Source organism: Ahaetulla prasina, chromosome 5 (assembly GCF_028640845.1).
Source record: "Ahaetulla prasina isolate Xishuangbanna chromosome 5, ASM2864084v1, whole genome shotgun sequence".
In the NCBI taxonomy this organism is placed as follows: domain Eukaryota; kingdom Metazoa; phylum Chordata; class Lepidosauria; order Squamata; family Colubridae; genus Ahaetulla; species Ahaetulla prasina.
Genome location: NC_080543.1, coordinates 30,843,223 through 30,865,209, shown reverse-complemented (window position 1 = coordinate 30,865,209; position 21,987 = coordinate 30,843,223). Strand labels below are relative to the sequence as shown.

Genomic DNA, 21,987 nt, shown 5'->3' with positions numbered 1-21,987 from the left:
TAGAAGGAACCAAAAGCTAAAATGCTCCAACTAATATAAACTCTTGAGTTAAATGAGTCTAGTTTTTACATTTTCAAGTTTACTTTCTGATTGTAGCTTCCAAGCAATTTTATTTTTGCCAGGATTGATAATAATAAAGTTCCTCATTTTTATTAATAATTCATTTATTAAATATATATCTTTCTATTACTACTTCTACTACAATTACTATATTAATAAACACAGTTAATTATAAAACAAGAAAAAATTACAAGATGCAAATAAAGCATTAAAAAAACATTAGTTTTTATTAATTTAAAAATACAAATTTATTTTTACTACTACTAATACTGCAGTAAAAATATATGGTTCACTGACCTTTGCAGGCGTATGAATCCAAATAGCAGGATTAAAAAGGATATGGTCACATAATTGCTTTAATAGAGGTGCTCCATGAGAAAGCCCATCAAGGTATTTTGCAAAACACAGAAATTGTTCCAGCACAGCTCTCGTTATGTGAACTCTGGATGACTGGAAAAATTAATATTACATATCATATCAATAGATATTCAAATCTGAATATTATGTTCAAGACAAAAAAACAAAAAGGATTGTTTTTATGAAATAGTTGATGTTGGACATGTATAAACTAAAATGTATTTATAACTATTGAAGAAATTAGGGAAAATATTTAGAACAATTCTTTCAACTTCTCAATAATAGTCATGTGATACAGAAGAAGGGAATAGGCAAGTCTTAGAATGAAGCCTTCCATAGAGATGCACTAGGGAAACCTTTGTGGATTTTTTTTCTCTGCAGCTCCTAATCTGATCAGGCACGTTCTTAAACTTGATCTGGTTTTTGTGGTTTCTCTGCCCACACACAAAATTTATTCCTGATTTTCTCAATTCTTGGGAAGTTATCCTAGAGATGAATAGAGACAAAGACATAGAAAGATTCCCAATTCTCCTTTGCATTATTTGTCTAAGATTGGAAAGAATACTTATAGCTATTGCCTAATTTTAAAGCTAGTTTACAGAAAGCCCTTGATTTGCAGCCACATTTGGAACCAGAATTTTAGTCATAAGTCACTGCAGTCAAGGCACCCACATGACTGGACCTGATTTTTTACTGTTTTTATGGAATTTTTAAAGCAAAAAACCCTGTGCTTAAAAACTTATTAAGTAAATCCCGAAGGGGCACTTTTTCTGGAAAAAATGGTTATGTAGAAGTGGCTAAACCACCAGATTAGAAACTGAAGAATGGGATATTTCAATAAACATGTATATTCACTGTCACATAACGTCAGAGTGAGGCCAACCCTCTTGAAAGAATTTATGTTCCAGGGAGGGGAGATTAATGCAAGCTAGCGTAATGTTCAAATAGTACAACCATGAATTAAGTCAAATAAATTATATCAAAATATTCAGATATGCCTACACTATTACTTTTTCACTTACTTTTTCAAGAAGATAACCAATCACTAGGAATCCTTTTCCACCCAGCATTTGTTCTTGCATGGCTACTGAACTCTTAAGGAGCTCCACCAAGAAAGCCAAAAGTGTAGCACTGCACATAAAACACAAATACCAATTAGATATCAAATATTGTACATTAGGTATTAATGCTTTTTTAAACTTCATAAAATTTAAATGAGAATAAAAAGTGTACTTTGTATATCAAGATTTAAGTTTATTAATTTTATAGATATTAAAAACTGATAAATATATCAAATTTAGAATATCAAAGCAAAGAGGTTTATAAATTTAACTCCCAAATCATTTCACAATTATAAGCAGTGTTATTGATATATGAGTGTATATACATAATGCAAAATTATGTTGTTTTGCAGCAGTAATTCTTGGATTAATTCTTTGTATAGTGAAGATTCAACGTAAGAATCAATGTACAATATGTTATTCTGTCAGATATATAATAACAAGCCAAGTGCAATCCTTACAAGTGATATAGAAGAAAGATTGTATGTAGATCTTCCATACAGAATCACCATCCAGGTTTTCTAAGATTTCACATGAGTTTACTCAGTGTATGGTTTGTGCTGCTTTTCCAATGCCAAATTGAGCTAAAAATACTTTGCCATCACTTTGCCATCAATTCTGCATTAATTCCAACCTCGAAAGCACAATGAAAATGGGTGTTGTTTTGCAAGCCATATTTTATGTGAGTTAGAGTTCTAAATTTTCTTCTTCGCCTAGACTTTCGGACCGCCGCTCACCACCGCAGGGAGACGGAGGCAATGCGTTGGTTCCGTCCCAGGCGCCTGATGGACCCGGAGAGGTTCCAGACAGAGCTTGGGCCGTTCCCTGAGGATCTTACCCACGGCACGACTGAAGAACTGGTTGCGGCTTGGGAACGGGCTGCGGCTGGGGCTTTGGACCGTGTCGTGCCTTTGCGGCCTCTGACCCGGCGTAGATCTCACTTGGCTCCCTGGTTTTCCGAGGAGCTGAGGGAGATGAAACGCCGGAGAAGACGCCTAGAGAGTACCTGGAGGTCCAGCCGTTCCGAGGCTGACCGAACACTATTGAGGTCTTTTACTAAGACCTACCTAGTGGCAATGAGGGAGGCGAAACGTTCCTACGTTTCCACCCTCATTGCATTGGCAGATAACAGCCCGGCCGCTCTGTTTCGGGTGACCCGTTCCCTCCTTCATCAGGAGGGACGGGATGACCCCCTGCAGGGTCGAGCTGAGGAGTTTAACGGTTATCTATACGATAAAATCGTTCAGCTTCGGGACGGTTTGGACCAAGATTGCGATGATCCAACCGAGATGGCGGAGACATGTCTTGTTGAGGTCATTTGGGATGAGTTTGATTCTGTGGCTCTCGAGGACGTGGACAGGTTGCTGGGGAGTTTGTATGCAACTACATGTTTACTGGACCCGTGTCCTTCCTGGCTAGTGTTGGCTGCTCAGGAAGTGACACGAGGCTGGCTCCAGGGGATTATAAATGCTTCTTTGGTTGAAGGGGTTTTCCCCACTGCCTTGAAAGAGGCGGTGGTGAGACCTGTCCTCAAGAAGCCTTCCCTGGACCCAGCTATTTTGGGAAATTACCGTCCAGTCTCCAACCTTCGCTTCACGGCGAAGGTTGTAGAGAGTGTGGTTGCGTGGCAGCTCCCCCGGCACCTGGAGGAAGCTGTCTATCTAGACCCGTTCCAGTCCGGCTTCCGACCCGGTTACAGCACGGAGACGGCTTTGGTCGCGTTGGTGGATGACCTCTGGAGGGCCAGGGACAGGGGTTGCTCCTCTGCCTTGGTCCTATTAGATCTCTCAGCGGCTTTTGATACCATCGACCATGGTATCCTGCTGCGCCGGTTGGAGGGATTGGGAGTGGGAGGCACCGTTTATCGGTGGTTCTCCTCCTATCTCTCCGACCGGTCGCAGACGGTGTTGACAGGGGGGCAGAGGTCGTCCGCGAGGTGCCTCACTTGTGGGGTGCCTCAGGGGTCGATTCTCTCGCCTACCCTGTTCAACATCTATATGAAGCCGTTGGGTGAGGTCATCAGTAGTTTCGGGGTGAGTTATCATCTATACGCTGATGATACTCAGCTGTATTTTTCCACCCCGGATCACCCCAACTAAGCGGTCGAAGTGCTGTTCCGGTGCCTGGAAGCTGTACGGGTCTGGATGGGGAGAAACAGACTCAAGCTCAATCCCTCCAAGACGGAGTGGCTGTGGATGCCGGCACCCCGGTACAGTCAGCTGCATCCGCAGTTGATTGTTGGGGGCGAGTTAGTGGCCCCAAAGGAGGTGGTTCACAACTTGGGCGTCCTCCTGGATGGTAGGCTGTCCTTTGATGAACATCTGGCGGCTGTCTCCAGGAGGGCCTTTTACCAAGTTCGCTTGGTGCGCCAGTTGCGTCCCTTCCTTGACCGGGATGCCTTATGCACAGTCACTCATGCTCTGGTTACGTCTTGGTTGGATTACTGCAATGCTCTCTACATGGGGCTGCCCTTGAGGTGCACCTGGAGGCTACAGTTAGTCCAGAATGCGGCTGCGCGAGTAGTAATGGGAGCCACTCGTGGCTCCCACGTAACACCACTGCTCCGTAGTCTGCACTGGCTTCCTGTGGTCTTTCGGGTGCGCTTCAAGATTTTGGTTACCACCTTTAAAGCGCTCCATGGCTTAGGACCCGGGTACTTACGAGACCGCCTGCTGTTACCCTATGCCTCCCACCGACCCGTACGCTCTCATAGAGAGGGTCTCCTCAGGGTGCCGTCCGCCAAACTGTGTCGGCTGGCGGCCCCCAGGAGTAGGGCCTTCTCTGTGGGAGCATCAACGCTCTGGAATGAACTTCCCCCTGGCCTACGTCAAGTGCCTGATCTTCGGACCTTCCGTCGTGAGCTAAAAACATACTTATTTATTCAAGCGGGACTGGCATAATAGTTGATTTTAAATTGGGGTTTTATTAATATTTTTTTTAAAAAATTTAAATTTAAATTTTGATTATCAGCCTTTTTTGTAATTTGCTATTTTTTAATTTGGTTTTAATTGTACATATTCTGTGTTTTATCTCTGGCTGTACACCGCCCTGAGTCCTTCGGGAGAAGGGCGGTATAAAAATTTGATAAATAAATAAAAATAAATAAATAAATAAATTACATAAAAATCTGGAACTCAACAAACTCTAGTGGAATGTGAAGGAGACTCATGCAACTTCCATGAGATCAAAAATGACTCAGCAGTGGTCTGCGGATCACCGGTTGGTAACCACTGATCTATAGCATTTTTTCTTTAAAATTTTGTAAGATAACTGTATGATATTGTTTTTAAAGTAATAAATAAGCATTTACCCTTATTTATCAAAGAACAGTAAAAAAAATCTATTCAATTTTGTTTTGGGGTGTGTGGGTTATAGATTATCTATAATTAACACTACCTTTAATTAAAGTGATTGTAATAATTTATTTTTATAGCTTTAAACATTTTTATAAGTCATCTTATATGTTGTTGGCTGAAGATTAGATACAGTAAGCTAAATAAAGTAAATATTCTTTGGAATGTTTTGAAGAATGTAAATCATTCTCTATTATATGATTCAAATCTTCAAGCAAGCTGTCTTTGATTACCTAAAAAAGGACTCGGTGCACTCTAATTCCATCTGCCCTGTATCTTCAATTGAAAATAACAGCCCTAGGCTATGCATAGCATGTTAACAATAATAAATGAGATTCACATATAATTTACATGCTCTAAATATATTGACAGATATAATTCAATTTTCATAGCCAAATCCAATTCTCAAAGGGCTCATGAACAAACAGTAAGTTCAGACTTGTGTTAAACAAATATAAGACTCATTGCAATTCTAAATTTTATATTTTATAATATGAGGAACTATGCCAAAAGTAAATTGTTTTGTTGATGCAGTGACTTAACTAGATAAACCAAAAAAGGGGAAAAAATACAGTGCCAATTTCCAGATCTTCCCCCATTTTTTTAAAAAGGTAAATGTAAAATCCCTTTGACTTTTGGTGGTTTCAAGGATACCTTTAATATTGTTTTCTTGGCAACATTGCCTTATTCTGGATTAGGTTGTTTTTAAATTTAACCATAGTGTTCTATAATTAAATGATTGAGAGATTCATTGCACAAGTGGAAAGATGAATTTGCTACTAAACAGTTAAATGTATTCCTGTCGACATCTCCTTTACTAGCAATATCAGTTCTGTAGCTAATGTTGCTGGATACAAAATATCATTGCTTATATTTCTCTAGATCCACCCTTGCTGTTTTTTTTTACAAATTAATTAAGTAAAATTAGCACACATTCAGTGTCATCACAGCACAGTAAAAGCCTAGATCACATACTGTTCCTAACCATCCCTAGCAAAGTATTTGGGCTATATAAAACAAGACAATTAAACTAGTTTTATCTAATCAAGTCTAAAAATAAACAAGATCGAGTAACCCTAATTTTTTTAATAATGAAAAGTATACTCTTTTCAAATCACAGGAACCACAGAAAGAGTAATATATTATTTACTACATTTCTCCCACACAAGTGTGCCTAAATATATTTTCAATACTATTAAGCATACAAAAACATAAAGGATTTAGACCTAATGAAGAAAGTAAATTTGATTTTCATAAAATTAAATCATATATTCTAAATATAACTATTTTGGTATGATTCAATAACTAAAATAATTACAACAATTTGTCAATCTGATTGATCAATTTACCTTTATATTAAACTACTAATTAGCCTAAAAATATAACATTATCAATAGTGATTGACGGATCTGTCATAGTGTTATAGTCTTTCTCATTCTCTTTTTAAAGGTCATAATTACTCTTTGCGCATAATAAAAATGACTGAAGAGAGATAAACATCCTTGATATTCCTTTCTGCATTTCTTTCAACTCTTTCCTATGTCAACAATAAAGTCAAAATATAGCTCTGTACACATCTAATTGTCAGAATTAATTGTCTTCTGAAATCCATCATAATAAAACAAATAGAGGTCTAAAACATTTTTAAAAAACAATGAAATAGAATCCATTCATCTTCAAATTCTGTTTTAAATATTAATAGTCAGGACAGATTACTTACTTTACAATAATAATTTATGAAAACACCTTTTTTCTGTACAGAAAAACAAATACAGTAGATACCCAAATGATTGTTACATAAAAAGGAATTATAGAACAATAAAATCACAATGCCTTTTTCGGGAAAAGCATAATTAGGAACCTTAGTGAAATCACTTCTAAAATAATTCATACCTCCATTCTATCAAATCAAAATACCACAGGATGCTCATATAGGATAACTTGTCTGAAATTGACCATCACAATTTTGTCACAATCGGCCATTTTACTAGTAGCTTAAAACCAGCAGGTATGTTTCGCTGCTATTCTGACTAAACAACATGTTTTCATGTTTGGTGTGCATACTGCTTGGTTATCTGTGCCAGCAAGAAAGCTTTAGTAAACCAGAAACTCCATGTATGGTTTGTTTAGCATTATGAGAGTGAATCTCCTTTTTATTTATTTTTTTCCTAACATCCCCCCCCCAAAAAATCTGAAAATATAATCTATTGTTGACATTGAATTCCTAACTTCATTATTTAAGATAGGATTTTTAAACAAAACAAACATTGGGTTGTTCATCCATACCCCCTTGTAGGTTAACTGAGAAAGCAAACTATCATTGTACATTGTGCTTCCTGATTATTGCATGTTGCAAATGAAGCCAATGTATTCCTAAAAGTTAGCTTTTAACAACAGAGATACACCTTAAATATTTATTCCTTCACTTATCTTTCAACTGAAAAAAACCACAAACGGATAATGAGTAAATGAATCAAAGACACTTGAAGAGATCTAGAGGTTCCTGTTTCTGAACATATGAAAAGCTACGATCAAATGCAATTCTTTCTTAGAAATAGTAAAAAAAACTTGAATCACTGATCCCATTTTTTGTAGCTATTATTTAGAGCACTAAAATTATATATATAGTTGTTACATTTTGTATCTTTACTACATACAGAATTACATTTCTGAACTACATTTTTGTGAAAGATAGTTAACAAAAATTAAATATACTAATATAGTGTGATTCCTAATAGCTTTGTAGTTTTTATCCAATTTATATGTTCTTATACCACAGCATACAATATAAGAATAAATATCCTTAAACTGTACTAATTATTTTTCTAGCTCAGTGTTGACTACCTATCATACTCTAGAAGTTTTACTGAGAAATCTAATGCTTCCAGGAGAGGTTAGAGATTTAATATGGATCTTAATATGAACAGTATGTCAGAGTATGTCATTAATATGTGTGGGGGGTGTTACTTAAGATCCATTTTTATATGTACAAATATGAGTGAAAGTTCTACTTTGTCAATATCTACCCTGAAATCTAAGACCCATATGTCAAAGTGCCAATCCTACACAAAAAACCATACATAAATAACTATGTATATGTGTGTGTGTGTGTGTGTGTGTGTGTGTGTGTGTGTGTGTGTATATATATATATATATATATATGTAGGTCTTTGGTTGTTCGGGTTTTCTCCCGTGTAAAATTGGAAATGTCTTGGCAACGTTTCGACGAAGTCTCATTCGTCATCTTCAGGCTTCAGCTTCGTGCTTCTGGGAGCAATGTGTGATTGCAGCTGTTTCTTCCTTTTTAACTGCTAGTAGGGGTTTGAACTGATTGGGTGGGAGCTTGCTGTGCTCTGTGCTCTGACCACCCAGCACAGATCAACTCCGTAGCCAAGACACTCATCTCTAGAACAAAACGCTTAGCTGACAAACAACACTTAAAAACCGAACTACACACTCTTACAAACGTACTAACATCCAATGGATTCTAGAGAAATAAGATTACCAAACTAATCCAAAAAGAACCCCCCACTAAAATCCAAGACAGAGAACAAGAAAACGGCACAGCCCTCCTCCCATATATAAAAGGCACCACAGACAGAATCAGCAAGATCCTCCACAAACATAACATCAAGACAGCATTCTGCACAAACCAAAAAATATCCACCATCCTAAGAAACCCCAAAATTGAGTTAGAAAATCAAGGAGTATATGAAATCCCATGCCCTGCCTGCCCCACCACATACATCGGACAAACCAACAGAAGAATAAGTGCATGCATTGAAGAACACAAGAACTCAGTCAAAAAAGAGGAACCAACTTCTTCCCTGGTCCAACACCTTAAAGCCACAGGACACGATATTGACTTTAAAAAGACCAGAACTATCGCCAAAACTGAACACTTTAACAACAGAATAATCAGAGAAGCCATCGAGATAGAAAAACGCCCACACAGCATGAACAAACGAGATGATACCTCCTGCCTACCAGCCATTTGGAAACCCGCCCTTATTGACAAACGAGTCCTTAACACGAGGAATGACACCAGACCCACACTCACGAGGTCCACACAGGATGTCACCACCACACATCCACCCAGAAAGCAGACCCAAACCCACACTGATCAGGAAGCACGACCAAGGACCAGAAGCCAGACCGCAGCTGCAACATTAGCCATTTCAAACCCCTCCAATCCATACATGCAGCAGACTGACACCCACTATGAAGATGTAGCACGACCACGAACACGAAGCCAAACAGCAGCAGTGCAGCTCACCAGCTCAAATCCCCCTGCAACTCAGACTAATTTGAGCACAACCAAGCCCCCACCCAAACAGGACACACCCCCAGCCAATCAGAGCACAAAAAAAAACCCATCCAATCAGAGCTCAGCCAAGCTCCCACCCAATCAATTCAAACCCCACTAGCAGTTAAAAGGAAGAAACAGCTGCGATCACACATTGCTCCCAGAAGCACGAAGCTGAAGCCTGAAGATGACGAATGAGACTTCGTCGAAACGTCGCCAAGACACTTCCAATTTTACGCGGGAGAAAACCCGAATAACCAAAGACCTACATACAAACACCCGCGAAAACCTCAGAAATGGAATATATATATATATCCAACTGTTCAGTTTTAAGAACAGCTTAATATTTGACATTGTGGTCAGCGGCAGAAAGTTAGTTTGCATTGAACATCAAATTTTTTCCAAGATGTACTCCATGAAAATTTTTATAAAAAGTCATTAGTGAACAGAGGGGGAGTAACATTTATAAACAACTTACCAGAAACTAAACTGCATTGGACTGGTACAGGATTCACATTAAACTTGCAAAATTCTGTGTATTGCCATAAAAATCTCTCCATTGTTGCCTATTTCCAACTCCCCTAGATATAAAGGCAAATATAAAGGATACTTCAGGCCATTCCTAAATCTCCACTATACCATGTCTCACCTAGTATACATCAGTATGTGTCCATAAAATAGTAATATATACACAATATGCTGGCCAATACCACTGAAGTTTATCTGTAACACAAATGAATCAACCCCAATTGCCCACCTATGACTGAATTTCCCAAGTTTTAGAACTCTCAGAAAAACATCGATCTTCTCTGTCCTCTCTATTAACCAACTTTATCCTTGAGAAGCAGACAAGATCAGTAGGAGCGAAGACTGCTAAACAGAAGATTGTAATTTGCATCTAAAATTGGAAACTCTTAAGCATATTCAGCATTATCAAAAGCTAAAAATAAGCTTAGGTCACTGTTCTTTCCTGCCACCAATTTTCATCCTCTACAGAAGCAGAGAATTCAGGAAAACATGTCTGATATATACTTAAGTATCACTAGACCTAAATACTGAAATTAAACTCAGCAACAATGGAGGTAAGGACTAGAATGTTTGTCATTTCCATTCTAAGTGAAACAAGTTTATGATAAAACACCATGCCTTGGTTAAATCATCTGTACATCTATAATAGCATTCTTAATAATGCTAGTCATAAGTAAATGAGGATAAAAATGAAACTTGCCAAAGTTTTCAACAGAAGGCACTAGAATTAACATAAAAATATATTCCATGCTCACCATGCTTTGTTATTCTAAATAAATTGCTTTTCTAATATTTTCAGGCCCACCAAGAGCTTATGATAGCCTTAAAATTATATATAGTCAGGACTGACTACTTTGAGACAGATCTGTAGAATTTCATCCGCTTCTAGATAACATATTCCATTTATATTATAAAACATTATTTGTTAATTAAGCTTTGTAAGTATAAAATCAAATAAGTGAGCATTCAAAATTGATGTGACTGCAGCAGAAGCCTAACTACAGCAGCAGCCTGAAGCAGGTACAACTTTCACAAATGTTATCCCTTTAGGATTTGTAAGTAATGGATTTTTGAGTCATTATATGTTAGCCCTTTTGAAATACCTTAGTTCAGAAACTTTTGTCCAATGAGTCACTGTTTCAACCAGATAAAGTAATAGAGTTTTAATAGTATGTACAGTAAACAGGAAGATACACAAGTCTAAGAGGCATATTTATCAACAGATTTAATCAAGAAATGAAGTAGTAAATACAGATTTCATTGCCGTTTTCCTTATTCACTACCAGTTTCCTATGGAGAGGGAACCGAGAGCTCTCATCTGCTTTGGATTTAGTTCTTTCAGTCCCAGGTAGCAGGTTCAAAGGTTAGAGATTATAAGAATGTATCCCAAATAATCTGGATGTCACTCACTTGCCTAGCATTCTTATGGAATATGGAGATATTATTCAAAAGTTAACGGAAAAAAAATCCTCCAGAGTTGTTTGTACATAAAAAGGTAATTTTTAAAGAGCTTTATATGGTTTTTTCATTCTCTTTAGTTATTTCTAATGTATTTAAATGGCTGTTGCTTAATCTTTCTAACAAAAATACTTATCGGAAAAAATAAAAATTTGGGAAATAATAAATAATTGAACATGAACAAATGTCTTCCTTATCATATTATTAGAGAAGTAAGAAATTGCCACTGCTAACTTCCATCTGGAATTATTCAAAGTGGAATAATTTTAAAAAGCACATAATTAATGAAGTAGATCTTATTTTATTCCATTTAGTGATATGGATTGCTGTGTTTATGAAATTCATTATATTTGTTCAATAAATCAATTATTTCAGTAGAAAAAATTGTTCAATATATCACATTATAAAATATACTCTAAATAATGATAACCATGAATACAGAATTAACCTAGTTCTTGAACTAATGTGAAATAGTGTCCTCTAGTAATTCTTCTGAAAAGTAGACCTGATACAATACTATATCACCAGAATCTAGCTGGCACAGAGGAAGGTTTTACCCTCTTAAAAAAGTTCCCATTCACATTTTATATGAAGCATCAGCAAATAGAATCACAGAATGGCTTTAACAGACAAGAGTAAGAGATGCTCCCAAGGCAACAATGACAAACTTATAAAAAGTGTCTGACTCCAGGGCAAGAATGCAACATAAATAAACCTCTTGGGAAAATCCCTCCCCAATTCAATAAAGATAAAGAAAGGGAAGGGGAAAGTGTTTTCATGCTTACAAGATTCTATCCCTATAGGTTTACAATAAAAAAATTGCTGTCTTACATGGCATTGGTTTCCTAGTCTGATTGTTCTTCCAGATTGTTCTAAAATACTCTTAAAGCCTCCAGAGTTGTCTGCTGATTATTGGATAGGAGAATTTATTTGTAAAGTTGGGCTCTAGCAATCATTTGGGATTGTTGCCTAGTGTGGGAAATAATTATTAAAAAGCTAAACTAACACCATTTTAGAAGGAAACTTTGTCATTATACAGAAGTGAGAAAGTCATAAAGGCAAATAAAGAATTAGGGGAAACTGTTACACCCCCAGCAACAGAGATAAAGTGTACCAATTAGAACAATGAGAAATCAAATTATGCCATGTTAGGAAAATACAACCTCAAGATTTTAAAAGTTAGGCATGCACAAACTGGCTTTTATACCAAACTATAAAAAGGTGTTGCACTTAATAATAATAATAATAATAATAATAATAATAATAATAATAATAATAATAATAATAATAATAATAATAATAATAATAATAATAATATTTTAATTTGTATACCGCCCTTCTCCCGAAGGACTCAGGGCGGTGCACAGCCAAAATAAAATACAAAAAGAACAACACATACAATACTAAGAACAACCCCTTAAAAAACTTATTCAATTGGCCAAAATTTAAAATACAATAACACCCTATAAAATTTACAAAAATTTAAAACTCATAAAAGCAAATTAAAATTTTAAAATCAAGCCAGTCCAGCTAGACAAAATAAATTTTAAGTTCGCGGCGAAAGGTCCGAAGGTCGGATAGCTGACGAAGTCCAGGGGGAAGTTCGTTCCATAGGGTAGGAGTCCCCACAGAGAAGCCCCCCCCCCTGGGGGCCGCCAGTTGACATTGCTTGGCTGACGGCACCCTAAGGAGTCCCTCTCTGTGAGAACGCACCGGTTGCTGGGAGATAGAAGATGGCAGCTGATGGTCCCGTACATATCCTGGTCCTAAGCCATGGAGCGCTTTGAAGGTAGTCACAAATACCTTGAAGCGCACCCGGAAGACAACAGGCAGCCAGTGCAGTCTGCGCACGATGGGTGTTACATGGGAGCTCCGAACCGCTCCCTCTATCACCCGCGCAGCTGCATTCTGGACTAACTGGAGTCTCCGGGTGCTCTTCAAGGGGAGCCCCATGTAGAGAGCATTGCAATAGTCCAAGCGAGAGGTCACGAGAGCATGAGTGACCGTGCATAGGGCATCCCGGTCCAGGAAGGGGCGCAACTGGCAAATCAGGTGAACCTGATAAAAAGCTCTCCTGGAGACGGTTGTCAAATGGTCTTCAAAAGACAACCGCCCATCCAGGAGAACGCCCAAGTTGCGCACCCTTTCCAGCGGGGCCAATGACTCGCCCCCAACAGTCAGCCGCGGCTGCAGCTGACTGTACCGGAGTGCCGGCATCCATAGCCACTCCGTCTTGGAGGGATTAAGCTTGAGCCTGTTCCTCCCCATCCAGACCCGTACGGCTTCCAGACACCGGGACAGCACTTCGATAGCTTCATTGGGGTGGCCTGGGGTGGAAAAGTACAGCTGCATATCATCAGCGTACAGTTGGTATCTCACCCCAAAGCCACTGATGATCTCACCCAGCGGCTTCATATAGATGCTGAACAGGAGAGGCGAGAGAATCGATCCCTGCGGCACCCCACACATGAGGCGCCTCGGGGTCGATCTCTGCCCCCCTGTCAACACCGTCTGTGTCCGTTCAGAGAGGTAGGAGGAGAACCACCGATAAACGGTGCCTCCCACTCCCAAACCCTCCAACCGGCGCAGCAGGATACCATGGTCGATGGTATCGAAAGCCGCTGAGAGATCTAATAGGACCAGGGCAGAGGAATAACCCTTATCCCTGGCCCTCCAGAGATCATCCACCAATGCGACCAAAGCCATCTCCGTACTGTATCCGGGCCAGAAGCCGGACTGGAATGGGTCTAGATAGACGGTTTCATCCAGGTACTGGGGTAATTGACGTGCCACCGCACTCTCTACAACCTTCACCGTAAAACGAAGGTTGGAGACTGGACGGTAATTTCCTAAAACAGCTGGGTCCAGGGAAGGCTTCTTGAGGACAGGTCTCACCACCGCCTCTTTCAAGGCAGCGGGAAAGACCCCCCTCCCGCAAAGAAGCATTTGTAATCTCCCGGAGCCAGGCTCGTGTCACCTCCTGCGTGGCCAGCACCAACCAGGAGGGGCACGGGTCCAGTAAACATGTGGTGGCATTCAACCTTCCCAGTAACCTGTCCATGTCCTCGGGAGTCACAGGGTCAAAACTATCCCAAACGGTCTCAACAAGACGAGTCTCGAAACTCTCGCCTGGGTCTACCCAATTTTGATCCAATCCATCCCGAAGCTGAACGATTTTATCGTATAGATAACCGTTAAACTCCTCGGCACGCCCTTGTAATGGGTCCTCCCGCCCCTCCTGTTGAAGGAGAGAGCGGGTAACCCGAAACAGGGCGGCCGGGCGGTTATCTGCCGATGCAATGAGGGAGGAAATGTAAGAACGCTTCGCTTCCCTCAATGCCACTAGGTAGGTCCTACTATAGGACCTAACTAGTGTATGGTCAGCCTCAGAACGGCTGGATCTCCAGGCACTCTCTAGGCGTCTTCTCCGGCGTTTCATCTCCCTCAGCTCCTCGGAGAACCAAGGAGCTGGTTGAGACCTGTGCCAGGCCAGAGGCCGCAAAGGCACGACACGGTCCAAAGCTCCAGCCGCGGCCTGTTCCCAGGCTGCGATTAGTTCTTCAGTCGTGCCGCGGGCCAGGTTCTCGGGAAACGGCCCAAGCTCCGTCAGGAACCTCTCTGGGTCCATCAGGCTCCTGGGACGGAACCAATGCATTGGTTCCATCTCCCTGCGGTGGTGGGTAGCGGTATAGGGCCCTGGCTGCACTGAACATTCAATATTCTTTCCTTCTCAGGTAAAAATTTTTTTGAAATCTGAATTACAGTATCTGACATTTTGCTCTGAGAAAGGAAGAAACCAGAGGAAAAAAAATATCCCAACAGTAGCGACTTTGCCTAAGCTTCTTGACTTCATGACTCAGTTGGCAGTGGAGTTCCTGAGGCATATGGGGAGGAAGATTCATTGGACAGGGATTCTGATACACTGTGGGTGTTGAGATCACCATGGCAACTACTAAATCAAGTCATTCAAGGGCCACACACACACATTTTTTTTAAATTTGCATTTATATCCCGCCCTTCTCCGAAGACTCAGGGCGGCTTACACTATGTTAGCAATAGTCTTCATCCTATTTGTATATTTATATACAAAGTCAACTTATTTCCCCCAACAATCTCGGTCCTCATTTTACATTGGTAATCACACATTGGATTTGGTTTTTGTGTTAGGTGATATGATTTGGTTTTGATGAGCCTACCATCACTCCATTTCCATTACTAATCTCTCTCTGATTGCCTTGAAATGTTCTAGATCTGCATTTTACTACAAGAAGATAAGGCCTATTCTATCGATATGCCCCAGAGGCTGATGACACCAGATAGATTTTTACAAGGAGATTGAGTTGGTTCCTGAAGATTCAGGTGCACAATTTGACTATACTTTTGGTTGCCAAGTTCAAGGCTGCTCTTGATTTACAGAAGAGCTTCAAGTGATAAAATAACAGAAAAGATGCCTAGAGCGCTAATGAAATTGACAAAAAGTGACCTAACTATGCTGGACAATAGGTCACGTCTTAATCCTTTCATCTTAGGGAACATGTTTGAGAAGGGGTTGCACTGCTAAAGAAAGCTGGTTACAGTCCAATTTTATACTAAAGTATAGGGCTGAAACAACATTGATTGAAGTTATGGGTGACCTCTGGCAGGGGAAACACTGGGAATGGTATATCATTCTTGATCACCTGTGCCATCTAATAACATTTATTATGGTATCCTTTTGGACTGGTTTAGGAGATTGGGAGAAGAAGTGTTTTGTGATGTCCCTCATAGTTCTGTTGTCTCCACACTCCTATTCAAAGTGGAATCCACTAGGTCCGTGATGGCGAAGCTATGGCACACATGCCACAGCTGGCACATGAGCCGTTGCCCTAGCTCAGCTCCAGCATGCATGTGTGCACCAGCCAGCTGTTTTTTGGCTGTTCCTCCCCTCCCAGGAGTCTCCACGCGGCCAGTTTTGGATGCCAGGTAAATACAGGACTTGCGCAGAAGCTCTGGAAGGGCATTTTTGGCCTCCGGAGGGCCTCTGGGGTGGGGGAAGCCATTTTCACCCTCCCCGGGCTCCAAGAAAGCCTCTGGAGCCTGGAGAGGGTAGAAACAGGTCTACCGGGCCTACCGGAAGTTGGGAAACTGGTCATTTCCAGCCTCCGGAGGCTTCAGAGAGGCCTGCTAGGCACAAAATGGGGTGCAGGGAGGTTCATCCATGCATGTGCATGGGGGTTATGCATGCATGCATGGGGGTGGGGCTTGGGGGGGTGGGACAGGACATGGGGCAATTTAATTATGAGTGTGGGCATGTGCATGACCCCCCCCCCTGCTCTCCTCCCCCCACTTTTGGCACGAGACAGCAAAAAGGTTAGCCCTCACTGCACTAAGTCATTAGGCAAAATGGGTTCAATATCAACAGTATGCTATGATCCCAATTGTATATTTTTCCTTAGGCCATCAAGTGATGCTGTTGAATTCTTTTCTGGAGGCCATAGGGTTTTGAAGATTTAGTAGCTTGGGGTTTCAGAGTCCTCTGGATTCAGAGATTTTCCATATTTAGTTCTTGATTGAGCACCAGACCGAACTGACATAATTTGGATATCTTTCTGGCTTTGAAGCCAGTTCAAGAAATAGGTGACAGACATTGTTAGGAGGACTTTTGCATAAATCTATCTTGTTTATCAAGTGAACCTTTTCTGGATCAAGAGCTCTTGCTCACAGTCACCCAGGCATCGGTAGTATCCCATATGGATTAATGCAATATGCTCCACATGAAGCTTCCTTCGAAAAATACTCATAAGTTGTGACTAGTCCACAATGCAGTGGCATGGGCAGTTATGGGTACATCTCACTGGGTACATCACACATGGTGTACATCATGTTACACCACTGCTCTATGAGCTACAATCCCAGTAGGTTTTCAGGTGCAATTCAAGGTGTTGATTACCACATATAAAGCAAGGGCTTTATAATCCTTCAAGGACAGGGTTATTTGCAGCAGTTTTTGTCCAGCCCACTAGATGCAGCAGTTCAGGGATGCTCCTTGGGATGGGATGTCCCATTTATTAAGCAGTACCTTCTGGCATAACCATAGAAGCGTGCCCTAGATGTCATGGGATCTGTCCTTTGTAACATAAATCTCTCCTGATCTGGGTATTCCTCTGGGCATGAGATCTGTACATTGGATGAAGCTAATATTATAATTTTTTCTGATACGATTGGATTATAAAATTTGAGTTGTATTGTTATTGTTTTACTGTTGTTTGCTTTTTCTGTATTGCTTTGGTTTTTATTCTTGTGTTTGCCATCCAGAGTCATAACGACCAGATGGGTGGCTATATAAATTGATTAAATGAATAAAGATATAAAGAAAGAAGTATTTTCAGGTATTTCAATCCAACCCATGTAACGCTTTAAAAGATAAGAAGCAGGAGTTAAAACTAGAGTCATAAATTTTAAAAAAAATGAGTCAATGTATTACTTTAAGAGATGAGGCACTGTGGTTCATTTAGTTAGATTACTGGGAATTATAGCAGACAAGTTCTGAACTGAATACTTGGAGGCATCTTCAAGGGCAGCCTTATATATAATGCATTACAGTAATCCAATCAGGAGGTTACCAGAGCATGGTTCATTATAGCCGAGCTATACCTATCCAAGAATGCTTACAGTTGCTGAACTAACTTAAACTGGAAAATATGCCTACTTTTTTCTGCAAAGGCTAGCAGTACCTTCAGTAATAATGTTGAATCGATCAATCCTATTATTATAAACCATGTGAAAATGAATGAACACCAGTCTCCCAAACATAAGATTCAAAGCACCTTTATCATGTCAGAATTTGATTTCAAAATTTCAGTCAATATCTAGTATTTTATAATCCAGATAATTGTGCAAGAATTGCAATGCTTGCCTTCATAGCAATGGCACAGGAAATAGAGCTAGATATTGGCAGTGTAGCAGTGACATCTCTCTTAAATTCTCAAGTGATTCAGCCATATAAACCTTAAACAGAAGGTTTATCTGTTCATTTCATTTAGTCCAACAACCTTAATTTAATCATGATTCCATTCCATTAAATTCCATTAAATCTCTTGCCATGTACTTTGATATAATGCTCATTCTCTTGATACAGAAAATGTATTTTGATATAATACCCATTCTATTGATACAGAATGTGTAAATGGATGGATGGATAAAAGGATAAACAGATAAAAGGATATCAATAGAGATAGATAAATAGATGGATATAAGAAATATTTGATTTTATCTTGTAAAATTAAAAAATTAAATTATAGATTCAAACATAAAATGTTCTTGCTTTCCTTTATTTTGTTTTTGGTATTAGAAAGCAACTTGGAAAAATCTAATTTGCTTCAATATATTTTTTTTTGCATTCATAAAAATCAAGAGCCTATAATGTTTCCATCACAAACAATAATCTATGGCCTAGAGTAAGGTAAAAGAAAAAGGAAGTATGAATGACATTCTTAATATGCACAAAATATCTCAGCATAAGAATTTCTTCTAAATGGAAATATTTAATTATTCCATTGCCATTAACCAGGCATTATGCAAGTTTACAAAATACATTTATAATGCTAGATTTAAAACTATGGGTAACATCAATCACAAAAATTGATGAACATTTATTTATATATTTAAAGAAATTTATTATTTCAAAAAGCTGCTAAAATCTAAGCATTTCAATATACAGAATTATTGAAATATTGATTTTTTTAATAACTCTTTGCCACATTTACATTAGATAGCTACACAAAATTACACAAAATCAAAATTACACTGATTTTATTTGAACCAAAATGTATCTTACGATGTTAATAAATGTGCAGTTTTAAAAATATATCCAATGAAGGTCTATAGCTATGGGTACCAGTGCAGATAAAGCACATCTTTTGGTATCTCAATATCCAACATTCTCCAGAGCTAAACATCCATCCCAGTGCTTTCCCAGCCAGAAATAAACATATTTCAATTACAGGAACTACTAGAAAAGATTAGACAAAGTGGATCTGATCTGACAAACTATTTTAAACTTCTGCAACAATAAAATAATCTATTACACAGATTACTTGAGATATCCAGTTAATTTCAGTGAAATAGTTCTAAGCTCTTTAAAATATGAACGTGTTTATAAATGAAAAGGAAATGAATACTAATATTCAAATCCAATCTATAACCTGACAACGTCTTCGATCTGAAGTTTCCATCATCCATTCAAATGAATTTTTATATACATTGTATCATAGTAATCCATTCTTGATATAATTATTTTTATAAATAATATTTAGTTTATTCAAGGAAAGTTAAATACAAAACATCAAAATATTACGAAAAGAAAAAAGACAAGAAAAAGTGTCTTAAAGAAAGATTAACATATGCACATAACATCCTCTCTAGTTGAATGCTGATCAAAATAATACAATAATATTAATCCCCATCTCTTAGAAAACAGACCAAAAGAATTTTAAACTACTCAACTACTAAATCTGTTCACAAATTGTTAGCCTGTCATCTATGTACTATATTAATAACAAAATAGTTAACAGGAAAAAAAATAAAAATAGTATATAAAATAATAAGAATACTAAAATTTATTAATAATAATGGAAAAAAGAGAAGGTTGAAATTCTAAAACCTCAGCAACTTCTACATGGAATCATCTTTAAAATTGTAAAGACTCCTGCCAGAGAAACAGAAGGTCAATACATCTATACTAAATAACACTTTATGCCTAAAATCTGTCTGAGTGATTAAAAAAGCTAATTTGAAATACAAAGTAAAGCAACCCAAACTAGAGACTTTTCAATGTTATTGTGTTTCTTAGACATACTTTTCTCCCTCTTGAAATCAATTTCCCCACAAATCTTCTTCCTTGTTTGTAAGTGTGTGTGAGTTGCACCATGTGTGTGATGCACTTCAGTTTTCCCTACTGTACAATCTCTCTAACACAGTGATGGCTAACCTTTTCCAGACCAAGTGCCCAAAGAGCATGTGCATCCCCGAAAATGCATGCACACCTGCCCACAAATGTGTACGTGCCTGCCCGCAAATGCGCATGTGCACCAGAACCACCAAAATGCAATGCACGCACAGCCCGTGCATGCGCCTTACTCCCCATGCACGGCTTCCACGCACATCTTCTGCCCCCATGCATGTACGTGCAGCCCCCATGCACACTCCCACTTCCCCACGCATGCGGGCAGAGACCCAAAGAACAACCGGCTGGCGGGAGGCGTGAGCGCATGCATAGAAAAGCTGAACTGGCACAACAGCTTGTGTGCCTTCAGAGAGGGCGCTGTGTGCCACTTCTGACATGCGTGCCATAGGTTCGCCATCATGGTTCTAGCACATATCTGCCCAAATAACAAGTAATGTACATATATCAAATAGCAAGAGCCCAACTGCAACAGCAATGCTCATTCCCTGTAAAAGAATTGTAACTGGTCAACATTCCCAAATTTAAAAAGCAAACAAAAGTTGCTAGGTTCAATATTCCACTGTAATAACTATCTTTCCTTACAATCAACGCCAAAATGGATATGGAGGTATACTGCCTGACAACCAGATTGTAAAGGAATAACTCTGTCACAAACTTGCTGAAACATTTAGAAATGAATAGATTGTTGTCTCTGATTATATCATGCCTGGGTTCATCCTTGAGGTATGTAGATTGTCCATAACCACAATCCATAAGCATTTAAGACCTGAATTTTCATTCATGAAGATGAGACTGATATGGGGAAACTTCATTTGCATGGGAAAATTTAAGCCCAAGTCTTTTTATTTTTATTTCATTGTAGATAGGTAATTATTTTATTTTGAGATTTTGAGCTTCCCAGAGCTTGGTTCAAGATGGGCAGTTGTATGAATGCTTTAAATAAATAAACAGGCACAAACCTCAATATTTGTTATTAAGAGGTATTTTCATGATTTCGAAGGTAGGACTTTAGGTACAAATGGAAAATGAATGCTCAGGTGATAACTTGATCTACTCTAGAAATTTTCTATTTTATAAGAGCTCAACTAACTATGTATGTTCACTTTTTCTAGGAAATGCATACTTGAAAAATAATTTCTGAGTTTTGTTTTGGACTTCATACAAAGTTCTTTATTAAAGCAGACCACTTTTTATGGACCTCTGCATAGAAGTCTGAAAAAAGATGGGGTGCTTTAATTAATAGCACTCTTTATTTCATGAACAGTGTGCTATTCTTCCCAAATGTTTTGAAATACATATTCCTAACATCTATTGTACATCTAATGAGGGCAACTGAAAAGTAAATTTCAGTAGCAGTCAGGAATTATTTACTAAACTTAAGAGTGTCTCATTCCAATATAAAATATTTATTTAGTTCAAGTACAATAATTAGATACTATTAATTACAATGTTTTCATTCTACTAATACAAGTTTTCATTTGCTGGCTTTTGTGAATTTTTATATGTTAATTGTCATTTAAAGCTATGAAGAGCAAACTCCCCAAACATCACTTCAGCATATCATAAATGTTTACTCCAGCAATTCACATAATAGCTAGTTTACTAAGAAAAAAATCAAAATGAAAAATGTCCAATGTAAGTGCTTTAAAAATGGGCATTTATTCATAAATGTTAAATAATGTAGTTAAATTTCTATGAGCTATTCACATTTCACTGTAACCATTTACAATAGTAGCAAAAAGATAAAATCTAATTTGACTCAAGCTTAGATTCTAGTGACTTCACAATTTTTTTGGCAATGATATGGAAGTGAGTTGCCATTCCATTCTTTAATTTACAGTCTAGCCTAAGAGGTCTACTATTTTATGAATGCTCTACTAAGGCACGGGTGTCAAACTCAATCATGTCACATGACGTATC

At 38.6% G+C, this 21,987-nt stretch overlaps 1 protein-coding gene across 3 annotated transcripts in view; it reads right to left on the bottom strand.

Annotated features, from left to right (window-relative positions):
* Positions 1–21,987, bottom strand: part of NBEA (neurobeachin) — a 417,781-nt gene that overhangs the window by 349,049 nt on the left and 46,745 nt on the right. For all 3 annotated transcript variants that reach the window (XM_058184768.1, XM_058184769.1, XM_058184770.1), the window contains exons 11-12: positions 1,440–1,548; positions 358–510 (exon numbers count right to left, since the gene is read on the bottom strand). In XM_058184768.1, the coding sequence (XP_058040751.1) occupies positions 358–510; positions 1,440–1,548 (262 nt within the window). The remainder of the gene's footprint in view (positions 1–357; positions 511–1,439; positions 1,549–21,987) is intronic.